The sequence below is a fragment of the Camelus ferus genome, chromosome 4 (assembly GCF_009834535.1).
Source record: "Camelus ferus isolate YT-003-E chromosome 4, BCGSAC_Cfer_1.0, whole genome shotgun sequence".
Lineage (NCBI taxonomy): Eukaryota > Metazoa > Chordata > Mammalia > Artiodactyla > Camelidae > Camelus > Camelus ferus.
This window is the reverse complement of record NC_045699.1, coordinates 27,238,317-27,266,283: the sequence shown is the minus strand read 5'-3', so window position 1 is coordinate 27,266,283 and position 27,967 is coordinate 27,238,317. Positions and strand designations below refer to the sequence as shown.

The 27,967-nt window shown below is 37.3% G+C and overlaps 1 protein-coding gene and 1 long non-coding RNA gene across 7 annotated transcripts in view; one reads left to right on the top strand and one right to left on the bottom strand.

The window, feature by feature from the left end:
• The window catches only part of PTPRD (protein tyrosine phosphatase receptor type D), a 1,875,912-nt gene that overhangs the window by 5,899 nt on the left and 1,842,046 nt on the right, over nt 1-27,967 (bottom strand). For all 6 annotated transcript variants that reach the window (XM_032477692.1, XM_032477694.1, XM_032477695.1 and 3 more), the window contains 5 exons: nt 8,579-8,864; nt 8,015-8,193; nt 7,283-7,409; nt 5,937-6,062; nt 2,782-2,936 (listed from right to left, as the gene is read on the bottom strand). In XM_032477692.1, the coding sequence (XP_032333583.1) occupies nt 2,782-2,936; nt 5,937-6,062; nt 7,283-7,409; nt 8,015-8,193; nt 8,579-8,864 (873 nt within the window). The remainder of the gene's footprint in view (nt 1-2,781; nt 2,937-5,936; nt 6,063-7,282; nt 7,410-8,014; nt 8,194-8,578; nt 8,865-27,967) is intronic.
• On the top strand, nt 42-27,891 carry LOC116663115. The gene is made up of 3 exons (XR_004319167.1): nt 42-105; nt 3,522-3,525; nt 26,046-27,891. It is a non-coding gene; the product is annotated as an uncharacterized LOC116663115 (long non-coding RNA).

Genomic DNA, 27,967 nt, shown 5'->3' with positions numbered 1-27,967 from the left:
TTTCTTCTATAGCAGCGTTCAAGAAAATGTGGTGTTGTGTTCAAGAAGTGATTATTCTTGGGATAATGTGACATATGAGAATGAATGTGGAGTAATTAAGGTTAAGTCTCATAAAATGAAATGCCTTTTCAACTTGGATTATATGCCATTTTGGAAAGATCCAGGAAACATAAATATTATAAAATAAATTGATAAGAGAAAGGGTAAATTAAATACAGATTTATACTCTTCATGCAGATCCTGACATTGTAGACCTTGCCTGCTTAATACTTTTAAAGCATGAAATAATTCCAATAAGGTGAGACAAATTTGGCATCTTCAAATTTTCTTGTAGTCACTTAAAATCTGTGTAGGATGTCCCATCACCTAGACATATAAATAAATGAGAAGGTATATAGACTATTCAAATTCAAACATTTTAGTTTTGATATGAGAAAAATATTCTATAACAGGGTTTTTTGATATGGGATCCTCATTTGGTCTTCAGAAGGGTCTATGAACAGCTTATATATACACAGATTGTGTAAATGTGTATATTTTTTTCTTCCCTGAAACTTATATCTTTAGCAGATTCTCAAAGGGGTCTCTAAACAAAACAACAACAACAACAAAATGTGATTAAGAGCCACTGAGCTATATACTCATCTACTATTTTTAGATGTTTTGGAGCTAAAACACCGGGATTCTTTCCACCACGTTAGCAAGATTTTGAGTTTCTGTTTTCTTTACTGTTTTAAGATAATTCCAGAATTGTAACTGCAGCAAGAGAAGAAAATTAATTCATAGCTTTTGTGTTCTTAAGAAGTAAGAAAGCATCTGGAGGTTTAGATAATGAGGAGAAGAGTGAATAATCTGAAAAATCCCTACATTTTTGCTTCCTAATTAAACACCATGTGTAACGCTTGGGTACAGGCTGTAGAAAATGGACAAATTCATTTACTTGGGGATATAGCTGATATATAGTGTGTCCTTTTATAAACTGGGTTTTCTAAGGAGTCCAAACAAAAATGTTAAGTGAGGCTTTAAAATCCATGAGCAGGTTTTACAAAGTGGCTGAGGATGTGTAGGAGCAGTCAAGGCTCTGTGATAAGATGGGGGAGATGACCATGAAGGTTCCTTTCAACCTTGAAAAGTCTTAATCCTGAGAGACTGTGATTTATAATCTTTTTGTTGAATGGTACTCCAGAGTCTATCTTGATTTGATTGCTCAAACGTAACAAAACATTTTGAGTACAGGGTTTCAGGCTTTCTTCCAGGTCCTTTCGAGAAAATAACAGACACTGGCCTTATAACTTCTGAATTTACTGACTTTATCATGTCCTTAGTAAGTTATGAATAAAATAAGTGGTATTTTAAAATATTCACAGATAAGAGAAAATATATGGAACTCTTTAAGATATGCATATAAAATATGTGAATAACATGTCATAGTATTCATACTAACCGAGTCTTTAAGTCACTTTGTGACAAAAGCAATGAGAAGTAAGGCATGCATACGCACACTTTTATATTTATACTTACGGGAATGCCTAAAGTGAAAATCATGTGACAAATATATTCCTTTTTATACCTTATACTGGGAAATTTGAATGAAGATTTGGATAAAGTCTTTGGAAAATTAGAATATCCAGGTAATTCAAATCCAATGTGTACCCTCCACTTTGTCTGAATATTTGAGTCTATGCGTCATTTCCTACATGCTCTTTGGTTGTCTAGAGCAAAGGATTTTGGATAAACTCAGCACAAAACAAATGTATGTAAATAAGATCCGTTTCTCATTTAATATACCATGCCTAGGAAATGTAGTGTGCTAGAAAGGATCTTAGAGATCACCTGAGAAAACTGAGGTCTAGTGAAGTTTCCCTGCTGTCACAGAGTTACGTGAGGACAGAAGTGGGACTAGAGCACATATTTTGAAATCCATGTCTGATACTTCTCCTGTTTTGAGACCCTGTCTCCCGTGTCCCTAAGAACTGTAGTTTGGAATTTGGTGGCAGGGGGAGCGGCGAAGTAAAATAAATTTTTTTTTATAAATCTAAGATTTTGGCCATAAAGAGATTACAAACTGAGACTTTTCAAAAAAGTTAGGTAAATTCCTTTTGCTGGAAGGTTTTTGCATAGCAGCTTCCAAAAGCACAAAATTTATGGTGAGTGTCCTTTCTGAACTGTTTATTTCCTATTTCTATTAACTTCAATGGCTTGAATTATAAAATGCTGTGGAAACTGTTGAAAATAATTAACTTGAAGGTGCCTCATTTTCTGATACAGCAACAATTTTCAAGCAAATTGCAATTTTAAATGAGGTACCATGCTAATGGCTTACTGACTGACAAGAATTAGTGTTGTCATTAAAGCTTAATAACTATTTATGGTTTTCCCAAGAAGACAGACACACGAGAAAGATACAGAAAGATTGTTATCAGGGTAATGCTATGAAAACAAAACAAGTAAGAAATGATTAACTGAACAAATTATCACTAGGGGATGTACCAACAATTCCTGTTAAGGTAAAACAGGCAAAGAAAAACATAGTTTGATTCTTTGTTACAAGAGGCAAAATTTAAAGATCAAAATCTTCCTTTCGTTATTTTCACTGTATGGGAAGAAAGAGAAATGAGTCCTTGCTTTAGTGTTTACATTTCTGAGAAAAATTAAAATAAAATTTCAAGTATGCAGATTCACAATAAGCTGGTACCAACAGTGGATAGCCAACAGTACATATTTTCAAAGTTACCATTGCTTTGAAATGGAATGGAAACTCATTCCTGATTCTTAACTCACCTGCAATGGACTGAAATGGGTCCATCTTGGCCAAACTGCTCTTTTGTTTTATGGACTTGGCCGATGAAGTCAATAAATCCTTCTCCAGACTTTGGCACTCCTTGCTCTGGCCAATCAGTGAACTGGAACTGCCTCACGGTTCGGGACTGCCCGTCCTTCAGAGAGAAAGCCACATACCCAGCCACAAAAGAGAATGCCAGGAGGATTCAGCCAGTACATGGACCACCACAGCAGGCGTGATTTTTTCCAAAAAAGGAAAAAAAGGTGGGGGGGGGGCAGTTAGAAACATGTCTAACTAGAAAATTAGTTACATTTGTGTCTTACCGGGTATTAACACCATCTACATTCACATATATTTAAATTGCAAATGTGTTTAGTCTCACAAAGCCCAGTTAAAAACCTGAGTTCTCATAGTCACCTAGTTCCCATGTTAGTAAATGCTCCTGAGCCTCAAAGTTTGCCTTCAAAACCAAAGTGGAACATATACACTCCATTTCAAAATTTTCAGAATCCAATAACTTCCTAATATTGCAAGGAATATCTGGCCATGTCATCCAGACCCCAAATTTTGCTGCTGTCATGATACGTTCACATCTGTTGTGCTTGCTTATTTCCAGCATTGTCAAATGACAAATAGTGACACTGAAAGGATCTGACACAAATTGGGTAGCTGCTGCATGGCCCCCATGTCTCAGAGGTATACGGTTTGTAGCCATGGCAGGGGATACAATGTGTGCTAGGAGAGTACACTGTTGAGTGGGAAGTGAGGCATCCCTCCAGGAGATAGAACAGATGATTAGCAAATAAATGCTGTGTACTGGAAAAGCACTCCTTCTGGGTGACCACGGGAATTAAGGTGTCTGTGGAGGGCTTTACCACAGACAAACCAAAAACTAGATTCAATAAGTGTCTTTTTTAACTAAAGTGATTAGGCAAAATTGCTCTGATTTATGAAATATAAATGGTTTGAAAAGAAGAGATTAAGGCGCTTCTAATTCCTTCTGGAATTTTAGAGTGTTTTTGGAAGCACAATAAAAGCAAAAGGGACTCTCTGTTTACAGAAGCAAGAATAACAACTATGACCATCAACTTTCTTCCCTGAATCAACAGAGAGAAATAATCAAAATTCCAAGCTTAGAAGGTCTGATCTCATTTGAGGAGGCCCTGCTCCCAGTTAAGGCTTTAACTCAGTCTTCCTTTCCATTTCTATAACACCTCTGTCCTCATTAAAGTCCTTCTGGATACAGGTGTGCATGTTCCCAAGATTCTGGGTAAGTAGACAGAGACCCAGTGTTTCTCATTCAGTCGTACTGAGGCAAGAGGATGGCTCAACTTGAGATGAACACACATCACCCAGCCTGGTGGTTTTTACAGGAACATGGTAGATTCCTGACTGGCATCACTTGAGAATTGAAATAAAACAGGACGATCACATCAACTTTGTGAGATTGAGGAACATGAAAATAACTGCTTGACCCCATAACTTTAACTTAGGGATGGTTACCATAGAAGCATGATTTAATTCCCTCTGTTGCTGAAAAAGGTTTGGAAAGCATGGGAAGGGAAGCCAAAGGCTAGGTAATACAGATTTGTCTTCCTCTGCTTGTCCTGGGGATTTCACGTCTGACCACAGTTGCTTTTAACAGCAAGAGGAGGTCATGTGCACAAACCTTTATGATTTGGAGGAAAGCCCGCCTGACCCCATTTAAAGGTTACCTGTTTAACAACACTGTATTCTCACATGTCAGCTTGCTTTCTAAACTGGGAAGTTGAGGCTAGAAACACACTAGGAGCACAAACAGCAAAGGCTATGGCAGCTAAGAAAAGTATATACTTAGAAGGAGGCTTTTAAAAAAAATAACAACATGTGAACAGGTTCCTGCTTCAACATTTCTTTTCCTTATTGTGATCAGATTTAATCTGGCCAAGTGAGGAGCAGTAAAGAAGCTGTCTCTGCCATTAGCAGAGCCTGGGTCCTACACTTTGTCATCAGAAATGGCTGGTGAGTTTGCTTGGAATGCACTCAAAGTTCTTACTCACACATCTATCTTCAAATTCTGAAAGGGCATGCTTTTTCCTTTTTTTTTTTTTTCTTTTTTCTTTTTTAAACAGTGCGTCACCAAGGCATGCTTGCTTGGGCAACTCAAAATGAGACCTAGGGACTTAGCAGCTGTCTTGAGTATAGTCACCTGCAGAGTAAAGACTTCAGACTTTCTGGGATTAACAAGTCTGTCACCTGGGCCAAGCAGCTTGCTGACCAATTTCTCTTTCACTTTAGGTCAACAGCCAGGACCCAGCTTTGGGGATTAGCAGATAATCTCTAAACATGAGTATTGGTTGAGAAAGCTGCTTTCCAGAAAAAAACAATGGGTCAAGTAAATAGCTCTACTCTAGACTTTCATTCAACCCACCCACTGTGACAGTTCCAAAAACAAAGCAGGGCTTTGGACTGATCCTGCTCACTCCTAAGATGTGTTTGCAATCATGGTTTGAAGCTGGCCAAAGGCAAGGATATTAAAGTTTATGCATAGAACATCTTACATCGGAGCTGAACCTTGGACTCAACAATCTAGATAAGAAATGCAGAATGAAAGTTAGCCAACAAGGGTCATGGGTGCACAGCTCTCATGGACAGACACATTAGCACACTGAGGAATAAACCATGCCAGGAATCAAATTAGAATGTGCAAAGCTTGTCAGATTCTTCTAAAGAATGCCATTTGCTCTGCAGTTTTAAACTCATACCAAATTAACCTCCAAGCCCACACGACCTAAAGGGCTTAGCAAAGCAACAACATATTTACAGCCTCAAGTAATAAAGAAGTCAAAAAAGCTCTGAAGAGAATGAGCTGAGAAGGTGCATGTAAGCGCAGTCAACCAATCAGTAAATGCTTCCCAGCGCACACACTCACCCAGTGCATCCCCAAAGTTGGGCTGCCAGATGTTATATTTGAATGGAAGCCAAGCCTGCGTTTGTGAGAAAACTTGCCAGACAGAGGAAAAGTTAAGTCTTATATTTAAAAAAAAAAGTCCTCCAGGATGGGTGACTTCTTTTCACTTTGGGAGTATGGTCACTTGGCAAATGTTTCTCCCAGAAGTGCCTTTTAGACTGCTTTTCAGCTAATGGTTAGGAGCATAAGACTGTGCAAACTTACCCTGGCATCTGTGACCTTGAATTCTCTTAGGATGTACTGTGGCATATTGTACTCAGCCATGGGATCTACAACAAAGTACTGGTATCTTGCAGATCGTTCTGCTGGCCAGTACTGGTGACATTTCTCCTAAAAAAAAAAAAAAAAAGAAGAAGATTAATGTCAAGCTATGTACAGTGTAAATAAACTTTATCATCTGTCTATATATTTAATATCTTTCTTTCCTTAATAAAATTATAGAATTTAAGGTCATTCTGATTGTATGTGGCTTATTTTCTCTTTGAAACCATAGATTCCCCAAGGAAAGGGAAACCGTGTGGGTCAATGCTTGCCGATGGTATCAAGTATAGAACTTGGAATATAGTAGGTGCATAATACACATAAGTTGAACACTCAGATAGGTTAAGCGTCTTCATACCTATAAGTTAGACAAATAATTACATCAGTCCTTTGATAGAATGCTGGCCATGTCAACTGTGAATTGCACCACAACAGTAAGTGCTCACCACTGGGATTTGGAATGAAGAGAACCATCACGTATAAATGCAGAAAGAAACCTCTGAACTGACCTGGTCCAATCTCCCTCATCAGCTGAGGAACCTGCAGCCCAGGCAGTTTTAATGACTTGGCTGAGTCTTGCAGAGAGTCAGCCAAATCAGAAAACTTAAGTTATTTTCCTAGTTTGGTATTTTTTTGCTCTCTCTGTGGGCTCTAAAAGTTGAGGTTTAGGTGCATCTCTACCGCTGAACTTATACAAAGAAGAGATAAAAAATACCTCAAGCAAATATGGCAGAATGCTTGTGTCTCTTAAATCTAAGTGGTAAATCCTTAGGTGCCTCTAATACAATTTTATGTATTTTTCAGGATGATCACTTTTTAAAAGTAGATCTGAGATTACCGGATTACTTCCTTAGGAAAACTATGTAACTTTCCAACCCTTTATTTGGTGACAATGGACTATAAGCAAGTAGAAAATCTGCCTCAAGGGTGAAAGAAGGTTAAGTTCCTTCATACAGAGAAATGATGACACACAGGCTCCAGCTCGTCCAGAATGAAGGGAAGGGCAAATTACGTCTAGAGTCAAAACAAGTCAGACAGGGTATCTACTTTCTTATTTGTCTCTATGACTGTGCTTCAGTGGAAATAAAGTACTACATCTTTCTTCAAAACACACAGATTAAAGAACTTTTTAAGGTGGCTTTGTAAGTTAAAAACCAATAAAGACTAATGAACAGCTCAGAACCTCTCCAGAGTACCCTGTGTTTCAAACAAATGACACTGGCACTTGGATTCTTAAAACGAAATCTTCATTTCTCCATGGAATGGATGTGTTATGCGGAGACACTCACTCTGCCCATCTCACGCAGCTTCGTGAGCATCACAACGATGGTGGAATTGTGTTCCCAGAGCATCCGCCAGAAGTCTTCAGTGGTCTCTGCCAAGGGCCCCTGGGTAGCAATGTAAGCTTTCTGTTGTCTGGATCACAGAGGATGAAAATAGCATGTTACAGTAATCAGAAAGCAATGAAAAGGCTTCATACTGGATATGTAAACATCAAAGCTGGTAGTAAAAAATGAAAACATATTATTACAATTGCAGTAAATTCCTTTTAAGATTGTGTAAGCAAATAAGGACATTTAACACATTTTGGGGATTTTGCAAAAGAAATTGTTTTGTTAATATATGATATATGTCTTTATTTTTTAAACTTTAGAGGAATGCTGATAGCTCAATTTCATGTGTCATACAAATAACTTAAGAAATTCCTAGTTCAGCAGCTTCATTTTATAGAAATGACTCTTACACACAATCTATTAAATTTATATAATAAGGTGCCAAATAGTTTATTTATTAACTCCTTCCACATCCAAATTGCTTCTGAAAGAAGAGTGCAGGACAGTTTAAAGGCTCCTTGACTGCTTCTTCCTACTATCCAAAACAAAACAAATACCAAGGGACTGAATGCTGACCTATGCACAAAGAAAAATACTTTGAATTGAGATAAAATTCATTCTGCCTATGAAACTAGGGCACATGTAAATATTAAGGCTTTGGACTGTCAGGGGAGCAAGACTATATACCTGTATCCATCAATAAAACTGGCATTGATATAATCAGATCCTTCTACTCCTCGGATGGGCTGCAGGCATACCCTTGTGGATTCATATGGCATAATATTAACAAGGCGATTTTTGAATTTATTACATGGAAGATTGGCACTGATGAATCTTGAGGTGTGAGCTTTAGAGCTGGCTAGACGCTGTTGAATAGAAAAAAAAATACAGATAATTTTAGCCTGCGGCTTGACTGCAACATACCCTCTTCAGCTATAAAGGTTTTGTTTACTTTAAAGCAAATGACTATTTGAACTTCACTGCTTTTCACTTCTACTTAATAACTCCATATAGCCTATGGAAGATTTAAACATTATGTTCTGAGAGTATGATCTCTCATTTTAAATTAGGTACAAAAGAGCCCTAGGTACTGTGAGGAAGCATAGAATAGAAAAGGGAAAAAGGAAGAGTGTTTTATAGTCAGACACCCAAGGAGAAGATCAAGTGAATCTTATAACTTCACCAATTTGAAAGGTTAAGAAAGACAATTCCAGAATGACTTGCTCCTGAATTACCACATTCAATTCATACCTTAAATTCGAGCTCCATTCCTGTGACATTCTCTCCTGTTTCTATTTGTGTCAGCTTCTGAATGTAGGCATACAAGTTTCTAGCTGGCACTTCGGTATTTCCACAAGTCACTGCCTCCAACAGTGCATCATGGATAAAGATGTATTGGTCTTCTGTTTGAACCATGTAATTCCTCTGGGCTCTCATTAAAGTTACATGGCCATAAATATCTACAGTTTTTTCATGCTTTATTCTTTCTAACATGGCATCTATTACAATGAAACAACCAGTCCGGCCAACTCCCGCGCTACAAGGGAAACAGAAAGGAAAAGTCCAAATGAATCTATCAGGAAACCAACACATCATAAATTTATCTCCATTATTTTTAGTAACTAGGTTTTAAACCCATTAATTCTACTTAAATAGCTATTGTGATTATTTTGAAGCATTCTAAACCAAAGGGTGGGGAACAAATTACCAAGTAAAATTAGATTGGTTTTCAAATGTAAAAATATTAAATCTGTTATCTATAAAAGTGCCCCTTGATCATGTAACACAAAGTAGACATTATTGTGAAACTATTATAAAAAAAAACACACTTAGGCTTTTTATATTAAAAGATATTTTAAAAATTGGTCAAGATCTAAGTAGGTTTTATCTTTTTACAAAACATTTCAGTCCATTTTAGTTCAGTTTACAAAGAAAGAAAAGAAAAAAGAACACTAGTAAATCACACAACTTGAAACATTTCATGTTCTAAAACTCAGCAAGGAAGTTTTAAAACCAATCCAGTGGAAAGTATATAATTAAAATATTAAAATGTTGTTACATACTAAAAATAGTACAGTGTATTCCAATGGAAAGAAATTCTTAATAAAAAAGCAATCACCAGAGAGTGTGGGTGTGTTTCTTGTTTTCACTCCTTTTTTTTTTTCCAGAGTTGAATGTATTTTGAAATTACAGGTGAAATTCAAGCATTCTGTGTGGGAAAATAAAAAGCCTCAATCTTTGTTACTGAAGAAGCCGTGAGGCTTTTTTTTTTTTAACTCCATTACTTCTGGACTTGTGGGTTGTTTTTTAGTTGGTGCAAAACGATTCAAAGAAGAGGAGGTGAGCGATCAACAAAGCAGAGACAAGATTTGCCACTCCAAGGAGACAATCTAATTCACGGAACTGGATTACAGAGTCAGGTGGTTGGAACATTGGAATTTCCTCGAGTGTGGAAAAGAATACTAATGACACAACACGTCTATGTTCTTAAATCCAAGGTAAGCTTTTTTTGTCTCCTAACCCTTTAGGCTGGGTCTATTTATGTGTCAAGTATGGCTGAATCCAAAATGTTTTTCTCCTCCTGATCATGGATGTTCTCCTGGCTGGGAAACATGTAATCAACAGGAATAGGTATATATCAGCACCTTAGACACCAGACTACAGACAGACTCCTTCATTCACCACGTGCCACTGTTTCCCATTATTTATAACCTATGCGTTCATTTATTTGTCCATCTGTGCAATGATAATGTACATCTCAATTCAGTGAACAATAAAGTAATTTGCTAAGGAACATACGGGATATAATGTTAAAGGTGGACTAGATCCTACCTAGCGTTCAGAGTCTATCAATGGAGATAATACTTTACAAAACTATTTATACCTCAATTAAAAAAAGAAAAAAAAAAAGAATGTGTTGGTTTTGTGGATGGATGATGTAGCATTTGAACCAGATCTTGAAGGACAGGAAGGATGGGGAACTCAGGAGGCTAGAATAGCAAAAGAAACAGAATGGCTTTTGCAGTCATACCAGTGGCTCTGGGAGCTGCACATAACATTTTCATAGGCCTGGTGAAGCGCTGGTGCAAGGAAGGTACCAGAACTCCATATAAATGCATTTAATGAGCACTAGGGTACCTGATTCCACTGCCAAGTGGCAGGAAGGTGGTAAGTGAGCATTCTGTAACAAATAATACCTTTATTTAACTACTGAGCAGTATAGTTAAAAACCAGCCTCCACGCAGGAGCCCTGAGGTTTGGATAGTAGGCTAAGTGGGAATAGGATATAACCACTATTTTAAAATTGTTTACTTTTTTATGTTCTGTCAGTCATAGAAGGTGACTCTGTGTATCTAGTCAGAGAGCCTTGGATACTGACTCTAAGACTCCATCAGGATTTAAACCACAAAGTGACATGACATTGAGCTGTAATGCAAAAGCTTTATGTGACAAAGAGTTTGAGAAATGAAAGCACATTTCTAAGCACAAAATAATTAGAAACTTGATGCACTGAGATCCATAAAGTCCCATTTAATTTAGTTTGTTTTACCAAGTAAACCTTTAAGGTGGCAAATTTCCCTGACACTCCCCACCTACTCACTTCCCCACTTCCCAACACCAGGCAGGATTACAGTCACCCTCTGTCCCAAATCCCTCAGTGTCTTATATACCACCCTATCTAAGGTGTATTGTGAATTAGTTTGGTAGGACTATCGTCTGCAAACGACAGAGTGTATCTTGAGAGCAACATTTCTGTTATATTTGCCCTGCACCCAGCATACCCTGTGCAATGACATTTGTGAAACAAGTGAGTGAATTAGTGACTGACACAAGGGGCCTAGTGTAATGAGTGGCCCATCCAGGTTTGGTAACAGGATCCCTCAGTCAGTGAAAGAAATCCTACAACTGACAAAGGTTCAGAACCATGTGGCGAATACTTGAAGGCTGCTCCACAAAGTGTTCGATGGAGAATAGGGGGACAGGAAAATGCCTTAAGTGCTCCCCACATCTTGGTCTCCTGATATGCCAGCACATTGCAATGAAAAGAAACTAAGTAAGACTTAGTCTGGAGGTGGGAGGCAGCCCCCACATTTGGCAGATTCTAAGACTACGGAAATCTTTTTGTGTTTTTCTGTTGTCTTTCTAAAATGTTTTCATCCTAATTGTGCATTGCTTCTAACCGAATATAATTTCATGCAGTATTTTCCTAGTGGAAACCACACTGTAAGCCTTGTAACTGAGCCCTATGTATCAAGTCACATCTAGATACTGGCAGGGATATTTTCTCAAAATATGCATCAAGGGCCATTCCAAATGTCTGGATGAGGTAAGGTTCTGTATTCTGACAGAAAGATACCACAGACTCTTGCAAAATTGGTAGAAATAACTATAGATCCTAACAATATCAACCTCTTCATAGTGGTAATAATACATTTTTTTTCTCAAAAAATGAGGAAGGAAAAAATCCAACATGTGCCTATGTCTAAATCTTGAATTGTGGGAGGAAACAAAGAGAAGCTATGACTTGTGCAAAACCTATTTTTTCCCCTAAACACAAAAGATTGTTAACTTTCCAATCTTGCTGTTCATACAACGCCCCTGGAACTTTCTTGTTACCTCTTTTCTAGGATAAAGAGTTCCTGGGGGTTTTAAACGTTAGGGTGTCTTTTAGCTTGAAGTGAGACCACGAGGTTCAAAATACTTTTGTCAGATACTAATGGCTGGGCTTCCTTGAGAAAGTCACTTATCCTCTCCTTGTTTTCCTGTTTTTCTTAAATCATGATAGTGATAATTAACTCGTTAATTATCTTGTGAGTTTTAAGGCTGAATTAAACATACAGCGTGCTTTGCAAACATAAAGGAAGATGCAGTTGCTTTGTAGGTGTCAACCCCATTTAAAAATTCTACCTCTGGAGCTGACAACAAGAAACAGGCATTGTTAATGCTGGGAAAATTTTGATAGAATCACCACAGGATCATTTGAGATTAGCCTTGCTTTAATCTACCCCCTCAAGCTGCTCTCCCTTTTCTCCCCATATTTCCAATACTTATGTTTGAAGAAGTTTCTGCATTCACAAGTATTGTCAGGGTAAATGAGATGGCAGTAAAGCGCCTTCCCACTACAGTGCTTAGTGTCCTGGAGTCATTCAACAAATGTCTGTCAGTGTCCTTTCCCCTTCTAGGATTCACATTTGGGAACTTCCCTGAAGTCATGTAGCTGATGGTAAATGGCCAAACAGGAACTCCAATGCAGGTTCTGAGATGCTACACTTCGGCACCACATTTCAGGGCATTACCCTTGCTTCCCACTGCTTTCTGCCATCTGAGTAAGAAACAATTGCCAGACATGGAAACTTTCTTGTGACCTACCCCTCTGTAACAGTCCTTTAGTGATGTTCAACTATCCCTAATGAAGGTTCCTTGAAAAGTCCTTCTTCCTTGGTATCTCTGACTGATTGAGGGATTATGGGGAACATCAGATGCTCCCCTAGGGGTTGATGGTAGGAAGGGAGGAGATTTTATAATAATCTCAACGACAAATAACCTGAAACACGTAGCCTATGAAATTAGCCAAAAAGATCTATGACTCATATGGAATGTTTCCATGGACTCTAGGACAGGGTGGAATTGGAAACCAGAATCAAAGGTGGAACTCTAAATGTCATCTTTAGAAGTCTGCTGGCACCTCTTTAGACTGTGCCTCAGTATGTAAGGTTTTTTCTGTTTGGTTCCTGTGCTCGTTATCCTCCTGCTTCTCTGGGTTCTTCCATCTGTACCTCTTTCTCTAATTTACATACCTCTGCCAGCCCCAAAATGTAGATAATGTCCCCAAAGTTCTGTCCTCCTTTCTCTCATTCCCTTTCATGGTTCAGCAATAATCTTCAAACAAATGATTCCTAAAGTGATAGCCCTTTCTTTGAGCATAAGGGAGACCTATATTTCAAACTGCTCTCAGATTTCTCTAGAAATAAACAGATTCCAAGAATAATCAGCATTTTCTCTGCTCAAATCTGCCCTTCCCACTCTCACTCTCCTACTTGACATTCAGATCTAAAATTTAAGAATCGGCTTGCACTGTTTTTGCCTCTTGCCCAGCACAATAACAAATTATAAGTTTCTGTGCATTCAATTTCTACAGTTTTATTTAACTATCCATCAGTGGTGTGCCAGAGCTGGCAAAAGCCAATTGTTAAATTCTCAGAAATTTTGCTTAATTATATTAAAAATGACGGTAATGCTCAAAACAGACTGCCTCTTAATTAGTTTACATTTGTCCTCTTGAGGTGAAAATATTATATAATGACGTGCTACTGAGTATTTCTCCCCAGCTTTTGCATTCAGTTATGTCATATTTATAGCCTGGAACCGGCCATCATGGGAGTACTTATACCAAGGAAACTGGCAACTACTACTCCCTCCTCCCCCCTCCCCCCTCACCTGAGAGCTGGGGCTACACATTACCAGCGCATAGACTGTCCTAATTCATCCATTCCCACCACCAACCAGGGACAGAGTGGAAAGTGAGCATTACTTTGTTCTTCTGTCCACATTTGTTATTGCTATACTATGCTCTTTCATAACTTTGAAGGCTGTTATCCCACCAATAATTACTGAGTGCCTATCATGTGCTAAGATCTCAGGGAAGTGGTAATCAAAACAAACATGATCCTTTCCTCATGGAGATGATGGAGGGGGGGATTGGATATTAATAATCATATGAATAAATATATAACTACGAATCTCAACAACTGCTCTGAGGTCAATGTGTAGACTGCTGGCAGATCACCTTTGAGGAAGCATCATTTAAATTGATATCTGTTATAAACAGAACTGTATCTCCTCAAAATTCGTATGTTGAATCTCTAACCCCCCACCATGACTGTATTTGAAGACAGGGTCTTTAGGGAGGTCATTCAGGTTAAATGAGGTCATAATGTTGGGTCCCTAATCCAGAAGAACTGGTGTCCTTAAAAGAAAACAAGAGATAGCAGAGATCTCTCTGTGTACAAGCACACAGGAAAGGCCATGTGAGGACACAGCTAGAAGGTGACTATGTTCGATTAAGCCCAGAAGAGAGGTCTCCCCGGAAACCAACCCAAGCCACCCTAATCTTGCCCTTTTGGCTTCCTGACCTGTGAGAAAGTAAGTTTCTATTAGTTAAGGCACCCAGTCTGTGGCACTTCGTCAGGGCAGTCCTAGCAAACTAATGCAATACCTAAAGGACAAGGAATGATTTGCTGAATTAAAAAAGGTGGAAAAGCTTTTGAGGAGAAAAAGTACCCCAAGAAGAGGTCCTGGGATGGAAAATAGCTTAGTATATTTGACTAACTAAAAGAAAGCCAGGGTGGCTGGAAGACAGTGAGGGGAAAAGGGCACGTTCCCCATATTTATTTTCCATTTTAAGGATTGTTCACCATTTTTATTACATACATAACTGTATTAACTGCAATTATTTAAAATAATTCTCTTTTACTTTTCATAGTTCACTTTTATGACATGGCTCATCTACTCGTGAGTTCTTTATTTTGATACATTTATTGGTTTGCTGAAATATGTCTTTGAATAATGCTTCGCATAAAATACACTTGGATGGTATTCTGATGCCTCGTATATCTGAGAAATTCTTTATTTGCTTTTACATAGGGCCAACAGCTTGGTTATGTGCAGGATTACTGGGCTCCAGTATTATCTCCTCAAACTCTAAATATATTGCTCCACTGTCTTCCTTTGTATTTTGTATATTGAAGAAGTCATAGGCCAGTCTGATTTTTGGTCAATAATAGCAATTTTCCCCTAAGTATTTGTGGGTTTTCTCTTAAATTCAGAGATTCAAAAATGTCATCTGGATGTGTCTTAGGCACTGGTCTCACCTTTCTATCTGCATGGCTCTCAGGCCATACTTTTGTTACAAGAGCTATGGCCGCCTTTCAGCTCCAGGAAAATTTAACACATGTTAAGCTCTTCCACCTCAGGGCTTTTGCTTATGCAGGCCCTTCCTCCTCCTCCTCATGTCTACCTGTTGTGGTCTACCTTCCTTCAAGGCTCATCTCACAGGCTGCATCCTTGATCAAGACTCTACCCTTGTTTTATTCGTTCTTAGATCCTTCTGACAGTGTATAGTTCTTTCTTGGCAACTGCCTTATCTTACTTTTGTTTTCTGGTTATTACCTTTATGCCAGTTGATGATCTCCTTGAGGGGAAGAACAAGACTCTTCCCTGTCTCTACTATGTTGGACAATTTCTCATGGCAATTCCCATTCCCAGGAAATCAAAGGTGCTCAACTTGAGTTGCAAAGTTAAAAAAAAACATTAAAAAATATTAAGCCTTCTTCTGAATCAATGACACATACAGAAATATTCTCCCCAAAGGCCCCAGCAGGGGAATATCCTCTCATACATGTTGACAAAGATAAAGGGAGTTCTTCTAATTTGATAAGATGGAAACAACCTGTGCTTATGCTTGACTCCAGCTGCTAAGAAATAACAAATCTCAGGCACTACATTTTTCTTAAGAAACTGAATGCTGAACATTCAGAGCTTTTAAAAGAATGCCAGCCTACTTTTGTTTGAATTTCCACGTTCCCACAGCAGCACATATTTTACTTCCTTCTCCAATTTACTCTATTTTTCACCCATTAGTATCTGAGTGCAGTGCACCTCTCAAAATGAAGGATTGTAGTTCCAAAAGCAAATGCATTTTTCTTTGATCATGGAAAACTGAGCTCCCCACAGCAGCGATAATGATGGGACCCTATTTAGGGCTGTTTGTTTTTCATCATTTCAACAGCCTTCAACCTGAAACATGATAAGGACAGCAAAACTGATAAACCACCCTTATTTTTATCTATTCTGTCGGAGTAGTTGCCAAGCACAGAGACAGATTTTTCTAAATATCTTTGGGGAAAGAAAAAAAAAAAAGAGTGCATAACCCTGTGCTTCAGGCTGAGGCCAGCACAATTCAGTACATTTATTATGTTACAGAAAATTCCAGCAAAAAGGGAAGAGGACAGCACTTTTAAATCACGTCTAGGATTAGGATGGTCTCTGTTACCCTTGGAATAAAACCAACTTTCTAAATTACCCTCTAGTGAGGACAATAATTCCACTAAAGTAAACCAGATTATTGATAAACTTTTGCCTCAAAAAAAAAAAAAAAAGGTTTCAGTGAGTGATAGTTATTCCAGTGTTTACAAGCTGAATAACTATGCAATCCATTAAACAAGTACGCCTACTAGGAAATTGTTATTACTTCAGTATTATCATTCATCCAGTTGCAACATTTGTTTTCAATTTCTAAAAACATGATTGAGTTAGTCCCATGAGTTGAAATATGCTTAATGTCCCGTGATGCGATACGGTAGTAATGTGCAAAAGGAAAACATTAAGAGGCATAAGGGGGCTATTTTGTACTAAAATCATTCTGGGTATTTGCTTGAAAGTTGGCTTTTCTGATTAATCTGGTGGAGTTTTAATGCTGACCCTTTACTGATATTTCAATGATCTGGCAAAGGAAGACAACAGAATTAGGAGATTTTACAGATCATTTAGTTGGGTGCAAAGACAGTAAAATATGGACCAGAAATTACGGTGCGCATTTTCTACATATATTAGCTCGTAATCTGATTGGATAGTATATTTCAGCTGTAACAGGAATGGCATTTATGAACTACAAGGCTATTTAAAAAGGAATCTAATAGAAAGGATTGAATTTTATGACTGAGATGTAGAAGATTAATCAGATGACTATTCTGATAAAACTGTGATGTGATCTTGATATGGTTGCTGTTTTGAAAGTTTTCTTTCTTTTTTTTGACAAAAATTAACATTTAACTTAATATGCATCTATACTACATCTCTAGAATATTGAGGGCTCTCTACAAAAAACAGACCCATGAGTATTTTAGTATTACATTCCCTGGCATTTCTTTTAACTAGAATGACCAGAGAAATTATACAGATTTCTTGGATATAAATATTCATCTGCCTAATTCACTTTTACATATTAGTATAACATACAAATCAAAAAAATTTTTTTGAACAAATTGTCATCGAAATGCAGTATCCATGCAATTAAGCAGTTTGGGAGGGCAATTTTGCAGTGTTCATTAATATTTAAAATTCACATATCCTTTGACATAGCAATTCTAGAAATCTGTCATGGAGGTACCTGTACACATATGCACAGAGAGCTTTAGAAAGGGATTTTCATTGCAGCATTATGTGAAGTAGGGAATTAATATGACTAAGGAAATGGTTAAATAAACTATGGCATATAAATACCAAGAATACTATGCATCAGTTAAAAGAATGAGGTAAATCCATGTATTGACAAAAAGAAAGATTTCTAAATATGTTGCAGAGTGATATATACATCATGATAACACAAATTTTTTACAAATCCACACAATATGATATATATTTTTATATGCATACATGTTGATGCAAGAACTTTATCTGAAAAGATACACAAATTATACCAATAGTTACCTCCTAGTGGAGACTAGAACTGGTGATGCTGTGGTAAGGGGGTAGTCTCACTTTAGTTCAAATGTGTACTTTTTTTTAGCAAGGACAGCATAATCAGTAAGAATAGAATTAAAAAGAAAAATAAAACAATGGATAAAAAGAAATATAAAACAATGGAGAAAAAGTTACTATTATAAAAATATGAAAGATCAATAAACAGTTGAGGGCCCAAAAAACTAGAGAAGGGGGAACCTCATTCACTCTAGCTTGGGAATACTGCCCAGAGATAGGTTCTCAGGAGAAGCCAGGGTGCTGTTGGCAGCTGTTTGCAGCCTGGATTTGTTCCTGCTTTCAGGTGCTGGCCTTTAAGGAGTGGGTTCCAGAAAGAAGATATCATAGAAAGAAGGATGCTTAGTAAAGAGTTAAAATAAGCAAACAGTAGGATGAAATCACCCAGAACATTGATCACTCTAGAAGGAAAAAGTGCATTGCATTCTTAGGTGGCATCCTCTGATGATCCAAAGTTCACACTTCATCAAAAGAGAAGAAGCAGAGATTAAGCCCAGAACAACTGACCTGACAAGGAGCCTAGTCTAGAATATTGAGAGGTCAAGGGTAACCTACTCATCAAATTCCCTCAGAGCATTTTATTTTTCCAGACGGCTCAAAGGGGATTTCTTAAGAAGAGTTACGCCTATAAAAATCCAAATCCACATGGGCATAACTGACTTTTTTTGCCCAAATATGTTGACTCAAACAGAAGTCCTCCAAAGACTTCTTTATGATCTTGGCTCTGTTCTCACATTGTCTGCCAAACACATTCCTTATTATTCTTAAAATGTGATGCTCAAGATAAATTAGAAGGCTAATATGTTTATATAAAGAACACCTGAATATGCCATAGCACGGTTTTATTATACTGATGGAGAGAGACCATTAGGCAGAGATAAAGCAGACTCAGCTGGTCCTTATAATTGGTAGTTAACTTGAATCTGAATGAGGTCACTCAAATGATGCTATGGAATTATAAGGAACTATATCATTTTCACAGAGATTTTCTTTATAAATGCCATATCAGTTCAATCTAGATTCTAAGTTTTGTTTAGAGTGACACAAAATTATCCACATTTTGAGAGCGGATACAACCATTAACCAAGTCTGCCAAATAAAGCTGCACAGGTTGCGTGCTGCTCAATCCAAAGAAAGTACCAATCTCATAGATTATGCCGTGTGTGACCTGTGCAGTCCACACAGCAAGCAGGCTCCCCATCAGCAACGTAAGTGCTGCTACTCCTGACTCAAGTTAAACAAGAGTCAGATGGACGGATGGACAGATGAACTGATGAACTACTGAAAGGTATTTGGAAGATATTCAAACTTCAGCAACTTTATTTCTATTGTTTTGCAAAGTAATGTTTTCCCACAAGGGCAAGAATTTTGGGTTTTTGTTTTTGTGTTTTTGCGTTTTAAAAATGAGATTATCTTCATTTAAACATAAATGGTCCAGTGGTTTTCAAGGCTCTTATCAGGGGTTACAAATTGGTAGCTCTGTGATTTATTTAGTCCTTTTGTTTGATTCTTACAAGCTTTTGTAAGGCAGTGAGAATCTCAGTCTCAATACCGTCCGTTTACCTACCACCTTGTCCAGGGTCTGCTTAACTTTTGTGTCACCCCCCTGCAGACCTCCAGCAGGCCTTTGTGTTGGTGTCCCCAAGGGCCTGATCTGGCTTCTTAAACTAAAAAGTTTCTGAATGAATGCATCAAAACTGCTCACTGCTTCTTCCAACTCCTCTGCCTATTTAGATTTTTTGAAGGAGGAAACTGAGGCAGGGGTAGGAATTTGACCAAGGCCATGCAGCTGTTACTAACAGAAGCAATACTTGGGTCCGTGTATCCTCTTTCCCAGATTCATGCTTTCAGCAATGGAGTTTTACTGAAAACAAGATGACAGTTTTCCTTAGAGCACCCCAGACAGACCCAAGGTCCATCATTATATCCATTTAGGCTGCAAGGATATTGACCCAAAAAAGCTCTCTGCTGTGCCTATAATTGTCCTTTCTTCATGAAACATTAGCTCCCTGACTCTTTTCACCTACCCAAAAAGAAAGGAATTAAGTGGCTTTTGGAGCACTGTCAAGACAGATCTTCATGTACCTGCTGTGTATTAGCTAGTTGTACTGATGTCATCTCTGTTTCAGATAGATGAATGGCTTTCTCCCCAGGCATTTATGCATTGTATGTCTATCCAAGTGGTCTGTACACATTCGCAGGCAGTATTAAAACATAGATGCCTGGGCTCTGCTTGACAGAGTCCAATTCAGTAAGTCCAGAGTGGAACTCAAGATTGTGCATTTCCAACAAGTTTCAAAGTGATACTGATGCCGCTGGTCCCTGGGCCATATTTCGGGTAACAAGGATACTGAAGCACTCCTCTTCTAATATTTTTATAAGTAAATGAGGGCCAAAAGACGTATCAAATATACTCCTAAATATCTACTTATGTATGTGTATATGTGTATTCACATGAATTCATGTGAATTTTTAAAAAAAATCTTGATCTCATTCTTATATAGGATTTTTTAACCTAATGGACTTAAAACTTCAATGCAAAGGAGAGACTGCAAAAGCTGCTCTCAAAAAAGATGTGGTTTCTTTCTTTCTTTCTTCCTTCCTTTCTTTCCTTCTTCCTTTTTTTTTTAAGGGCAAAAACCTTACTATCTCCAGATACCTGCAAATGTATGCAATTATCTTGCAATAGAACTCAGATGCCAGAAGCCCACTTTGCAACTTTTCTTTGCAGGAAACAACTCTGATAACGAATGAATCAGATACTGAGTAATAAGACCCAAAAGTATTTTTTCCAAAGAGAGAAAGCAAGCAATAGAACCCTGATTGGAAAGACATAACAAAGATAACAGAACTATTTTTAAGCTTCATTTTATGACCCAGGGCATAGCAAAATAGGTTGAAATAGAAAGCATTCATGCTGATTACATGAAATCAAAATACACGCTATTCAATGGCAGCCAACATGTAAAAAAAAAAAAATGCAGCTCAGTTTATGCAATGAATTGCAGTGTTTTTTCAATGTGGGAATATTTCAGAGTACATTACAGGTACAGCTGGGAAAACTCCATGATACCCCTGTCAAGATCTCAGCTATTTGGTTATAAAAATATTTTCACATTTCCTGCAGATGTCTAGATTCCTTTCTTTGCTGGTAATTTTAATTCAGAACTTATTATTGACAGCTGTATGTTCTGATAGACCCTAATTGCTCTTTTACCAGACTCAGCTGTGAGCAGACTGATTTCTTTTTCCTTATAGAGTATATTACATATAAACACAAGCAGGAAAAAAAAATAACCAATTAACTAAATACGTGTGCATAAACTGAATCATTGAGAGCACTGATCAAGTAATATCTCTAACTGCAACATAGGTCAAAGGAAATTACAGCACTTAGAGTTTACCGTATTAAATATAATTATATGGAAATATTCACAAGCGTTCAAATATAGTGATGATGAGTGGCAGCATCTGAAAATTTACCCGTTTAATAAAGAAAGTTATAAATGACTACGTTTGAATAACCGACAGGGCATTTAATCTACTGAAGGATTAATTCAAGGATATCTATCTGCCACACTGTATGCCTAGAGCCTGAGAAGCCTGCCATAACCAACACTAGTCAAGAGGAATCGAACATACTGTGAGATCACTTTGCTATGCAGACAGTCCTTTCTCTGGAGGGGAGATTTTCTGGGGACACACCAACTCTTTTCCTTGCTCTCCAATCACTGCTTTGGAGGAGCTGCTTTCCCTAACTTTACCAGAGGAGGAATACAGTTTGTTCAAATCAGAGCTATTTCCTCTGGAAGATTCTCTTCAAAGGCAATGCCTCATTTTAGCAGCTCCCCAAGAGGTTACACGAACAGCTTGGCAATGTTCATTCTATCAAATGCCTCGGCAGCCTTTCTCATGGAGTCTAGGCCAATTTGGAGACCCCAAGCTGCCTTCCTTAGTGGACTGGAATCCCCTGAAGAGGGGTAAACCAAGGGCTGGATTCAGTGGAGACCATATAAGCAGCAAATAAGACTGTATTTGAGAAGAGCAATAGCTCGTTTTATTTCCTGTCTGTCTGTTGTGGAGACGAGGGAATGTGGTGATCAGGGATGAGCAAACTGCTCCTTAGTGAGGGACTCATTCAAAGGAAATGAACTTTTTCTTAACATCAGGGACACTATATGGTGCTTCCCTTTCTGGGGGCACTAAGTGCTTCTCTTTGCTGACTTAATCTACCTCATATAGGGAGGAAGATATTGGGAATAGGTTGCTGATTACCCCGATAATTCTCAGGGACGCAGCCTACATTTCCATGAGCACCAGACATAATGCTACTTAGAATGCAAGCCCCAGACTCAACATTTATACAGCCTTACATAATGAATGTAAAGTAAACTATGGGGCTAGGTACCCACAAAATCTGATCTACAGCCAACTCTCAGCCGTCCCCCAGCCAACTAACAATGGAAACCATTTTATTTAGCATTTAAGAATAATGCCACTATCCTTTATTATTATTTTTACCTACACAGCACAGATTATACCATTTAGCATTCTTGTATGGCTTTGCCCATGGTATTGCTTTGGATACTGACACTTCTGCTCAACGTTCACTTATCTGTCAAATATCTACTGAATGTCTATTTCATACGTGGCATCAGTCCAGGGAAGAGGGATGCAATGGTGAACGAGACATCATTTCTGATCTCATATCTCTAACGTTTGGATGTTACAGTCCAGGGAAGAAATTCAGTTTTTGCCCAGGGAATTAAATACTCACCACATTTAAATAGGCCCCCCCCTTTTTTCTCGAAGGTTCACTTTTTACTGGTTAAAGTAATTTAAATATAATTAAAGTATTGAATGAGTTGACAAAATTATTTTATTTTTGTGTAAACATGACAGGGAAAGTAGTATGATGTGATATGCTCATTTTATGAGTTAATTTGGCAAATGGAAAAAGCATGAATTTTACAGATTAAAAATTGTCTTTTCCAACTGCAAGATATGGATATTTGGTCATTTACTTATCCTCCTTGAGCCTCAGTTTTCTTATCTGTAAAATGTAAACCCATTCCTTAAGGTTGCCATAAGGCTATTGTTGGCAAAATGTATTTTAACTAATAAATTCTTAATAAATGTTAATTTCCTTACTCTCCTTTTCCTATGAATCAAGGACCTGGAGTTGAATATTTGACTTCAGTTAGCCTAATGGCAGAGTAGATATGCATGGTTTATATTAAAGACGTACACTAATGAATTTATGAAACTAATATTCCATTTTATTTCCTGATTTCTATCCTCTGATGGGAAAAAAGGTTATATGTTATATACAACTGAATCAGATTTGAGACTTGGAAGAGAAATTAGAGATGCTCTAATCCACTGGTTCTCAAAGTGCAGCCCCATGACCAGCAGCACCAGCGTCATCTGGGAATTTGTTAGAAATGCAGATTCTTTTCCTTATCTCAAGTGGTGATTATGTTTATTCCATCATTTGTTTCTGAATATGTGCATATAGATTAATATTAATTAATTCATATATATGCATATATAGATATTTATATGCATTTTCTTATCTGATCTCCATTTAACCAGTCTACCAACCAGACCCAAATTTCCTTTTCATCCAAAAAGCCCCAGTATGTTGCTCACTGCACCATGTCTGTTTAAGGCTTAGGAGGCTAGTCTCTAGAATATCTATGTTCTTTTGTGATGTCACGGTGTTTATTCCAAAATAATCAGTTATTTTAGTTAAAAAAAGTTGTCCATGTTAAGTAAACTAATGAGATATGGTTACAAAATAAAAGAGCTGTTTCTGTGAGATCTAAGGTAACTGCTTTGGGAAGACTTACTAAAAGTCCATCACTTCCCAAAAAGCAGTGTCCCATCAGTCCCCCAAAAACACTACTGAGTTAGGCATAGGTGAGATAATAAACAAATGGAAAATAATTTATGAAAATCTAGAAACATTCTAATGCTTAAGTTCCTTCAAAACCATTAAGTTCTTTGTCTACATTAAATACACTAAATGTACTAACCATAGGCCATATGCAAAGAAAAGTTCTTAGTCCTAAATTTAAAAACTAATGAATTAATATAACATATAATTATATATTTGAAGTTAACATTAAGTGAATATGTAAATTCTTTGATTTCTTTGTTTAACAACACTTTCTCTAAATGACCAAGTCTTAACTGGATACATATATTAAGGCCTTGATTGTTTTAGGAATCTCCCATATATGTTGTTATAAGCTCTTTGAGGATGATGCCACACTGTTTCATCTCCATGCTAAATAGCTTGGAGCTCTGCATAGTTTAGTTTTAATAAATATTTACTGGTTATTTATTAAATATAAATATATGTCATATAACATATATTTATACATTTTTTACTGATTGATTAGACAATTGCTTTTAGTAATTCATAGTCCTGTTTTATCACTGTGAGCCAAATTAACTCTTATGATAACACTTCCTAGAGTCCTTTGAAAAATTCCAAGGGGAGAAAAAGAGTTCCATGTTTAAATAGTTTCAGGAATTCCCTCTTGGAGGTTCAGAATGGAAATAATATTTCACAGGGTTGAGAAACTTTGTTGTAAAGCAATTTAACTTAGTTTAACCCATACTAATTTGACTGTAGGAAATCTTCACATAGCATCTGGTAACGACTCAGGGCTCAGTGTGCACATACATTGATAAGGTATCCTGAATTTTCTGAGTGACTGGCTTTCTCATGTTCAAACTGCGATTCTGGTTCCATAGACTCTTCATACTACTTGTCTACAAGTCATACCAGACTGGGTATGAAAATCACTTGTCAGATTACATATGCCAATCATTGTTTACAAAATGGTCAAGAATCGGATTTGTGAGACTGCTATTTCTATTCCTCATTGGTTTTCTCTTTTCTAAATCTAGTAGCTAATCATTTCTGATTCTAGCTCTACATTGGCAGATCAAAGTCAGTTTTACTCAGGGAAGTATGAAGCATGGATGTTAATCAACAGTAGTAGGGCCTATGATGGACTGAGCTGTAAAAAAAATAACATTTAATTTAAAAATAAAAGCTCTGAACAAACAAACAAACAAACAAAAGTTGTCTTCAAGCCAAAATTTGCTAAGGAAAGTTTGGGGAACAAACTCTCCACAGAGGGAGGTGATATCCATAGTGTGGAATCATTTTAAAACTTAACATCATATGACTTTGGACTTAGGAAAGCAGAGTGAGTAACAGATTATAGTGGCATAAGAGATACAGTCCAGGAGTACTTAACCTGAAGCTGAGAAAGTGGTAATGAGTGCCCTTTACATTAAATATGTCCATGGAATTTGAACATTTGCCCAAGAGAAGGCTGCTCAGGTTATTAAAACCTCAGATGTTGAATGGCAGTTATGTAATGAGTTTCTTAAAAAAAAAAAAAAAAAAGAAAGAAAGAAAACCAGAAAATGAAGTGCCATTTAATAAACACTGCCTGAAATGTTGATAACTGAAGCTAGATGACAGGTGCTTGGGGGTTCATTATGCATGTTCTCTCTTTGTGGGGATGTTGAAAACATCCAAACTAAAAAAAGGTTTGGAAAGATAGCTTCTTTTTATCCCCCTGATATAAAGTTTTTTTGTTTTTTGTTTTTTTTCCCAATTTACCCTCCCTAAATGGGAGAAATAACAAAGAAGATGTAGTTTATAACCATTAACCGAGTTCTAATAGCTAAGACTGGACCTAAATTTTTATGTCATAGCTAATCTGTGATGTGAAGCACTTAAAAAGACACTGTAGACATAAATGATGATTCCATTAAGTGCTGCTTGATAAGATTGTCCATATGGAAACACAGAGAATTCAGCAAAAGGTATGATGACTACCTTAGGAATTGATGTAACTTTGTACATTATGTATGCCACAAAGAGTCATTCTAAAAATGATATCCATGCAGAATTATTATCTCAGATTTTTTAAATGTGTTTATTCCTAAGCCATTAGGAAATAGAAACACAATAACAAAGACATACATAAATAGCTCTTGTAACTGGACTATACTCACAGAGTCTCTTACTGAATTCTGTGAAGGTTTTGCTAAGCTTGTGGCTTTTCTATTGTGCCCTACAAACCAGTAAGTTTTAGTTTAATTAAACCAAGATAACAAGTGAATTTCTGCTGGAGTACATCAGAGAAAATAGTCGGAAGTCAGGTCAGTCATTTCCAGACACACAAAAGAGGATGAAATGTTAACCATAGGTTATAAAGAATTTTTGTGGTTTGCGACATGATTGGCTATGGTTTTTCAAATGTAAATGGTGAGCATGAGTTTAGACTTAGCAAGGCTTTCTGCCAAATTGATTTGAATTGGAGTTGGGTAAGGTTGGCAAAGTAAGACTTTTTAAAATTTATTTATTTATTTTACCCTCTTGACCCTTTTGATCCATTTCACCAACTTCCATTCCTGCCCCCTTCTAGCAAATAGCACTCTGTTCTCTGTATCTGTATTTTTGTTTGTTTTTGATTTTGACTTTTAGACTCCACATGTAAGAGAGATCATATGGTATTTGTTTTTCTCTAGAATGACTGATCACCTGTGAACCCAAGTTGGGACTGAATTTGAAGGCAGCCAGAGAAAACTTACTATGATTTCCATGAAACCAAAATTCCTCCTCCTCCTCTTCATCGTAAGTAAATAAGCATTTAATCTACTAAGTTTTATGCAGTTTTCCCTTGTAAAGAAGACATCTTTGACAAATGATCAGATTGTTCTCTACCTTCCCAAACAAACAGAAACTCAGTCAGGCACGTGATTTGACTGCGCTTTCATAGTTTTAGGGCATTTGAATGTCTCTTAATTTTCTATGCATGCAATTTCCGTTTCTTAGCCTGAAAGCCAAATATGTGGTGAAAGTCATAGAATTCAGAACTTTTATTAGCAAATGTTTACAGCAAAAGCGTTAAGTTCCAGGAGCTTCATTTATTACTTTGCACTTTTAAATTCCCTCCCATGTACGAACTACTTTAGGAAGGTTTGACTTTAAGTGGGGTTCTAGGATGTGTATGAAACATGCCTCATATTTTGAGATGATTTGTGGTCCTTCTTTGTCCACATTAAAATCTAACAACCTTGGCTCTTGATAAAATTTAGAGGCTTACAATTGCGACCTACTGAGATTGCATCTTTTGTACATTTACTTCCTATATTCTCTTACAGTATTCAACCTGAACTTACTCTTAAAGGGCAGTGTAGTCAAAATCCAAGGGTCCTCAAATAATCTGTATTTAGGCAATAGGTTGGGGAAATCTCAGTAACAGCCCTACCCCAGTAGCAAGAGGGGGCTGTGTCCACTCAGCCCTCCTCTTCAAGGCCAGAGACCACAGCAGTGGGGTCAAAAATTACAGACAGAAAAAGGCACTGCAACCCTTGTCTCTTACATACAAATCTTGGGGTAATTATGGATTCAAGACAAAGAGACAAATCAGAAAATAAAAAAACAGGGGACAATGGCAAAAAAAAAAAAAAAAAAAAAGAATCAGGTAGCAGTTGTGGAAAGAATTAAATGGCCTTTTCTTCTGGTTTCTTACTTCTTTCATAGACTGGCAAAAGAACCTGTGTTTTGGGTTACATTGGGGGAATTTGTTCTTATCCTGTTCTGTGAGGGAAATTCGCATTGAACCTAACTGGGCTGATCACAGCAGCATAGTGAGGAATAGAGAGGAGATCAGTAGGGACTCACCAGTGTCATATTTGAGCTGAAAGAAAGGTCTGATAGGATAACCTTGTGGTGGGGTGTCCAGTGACAGTCTTGAGACCATCCCCCCATCACCAACCAGGTATGTTCTATCTCCAAAAAGAGCCTTTTGTTTGCTTAATGTATTATCATTTAGTTTGTCTTCAGCACAGAGACCATTTATACATGCAGATTTCTATTTCAAAAGGGATTCTCTTCTGATTTTGGTGTTATTTCATACATGTCTGCAACAAAAAGTTCTCTCCCCAGCTGTACTTACTTTCAAAATGCAAAATGTACGTTGTTAATGCTACTTATCAAGTAAAGGGTTTAAAAATATTTGCTAAACACTTGTTTATTTATATGAAAGATTTCAGAGTTTTGCACAG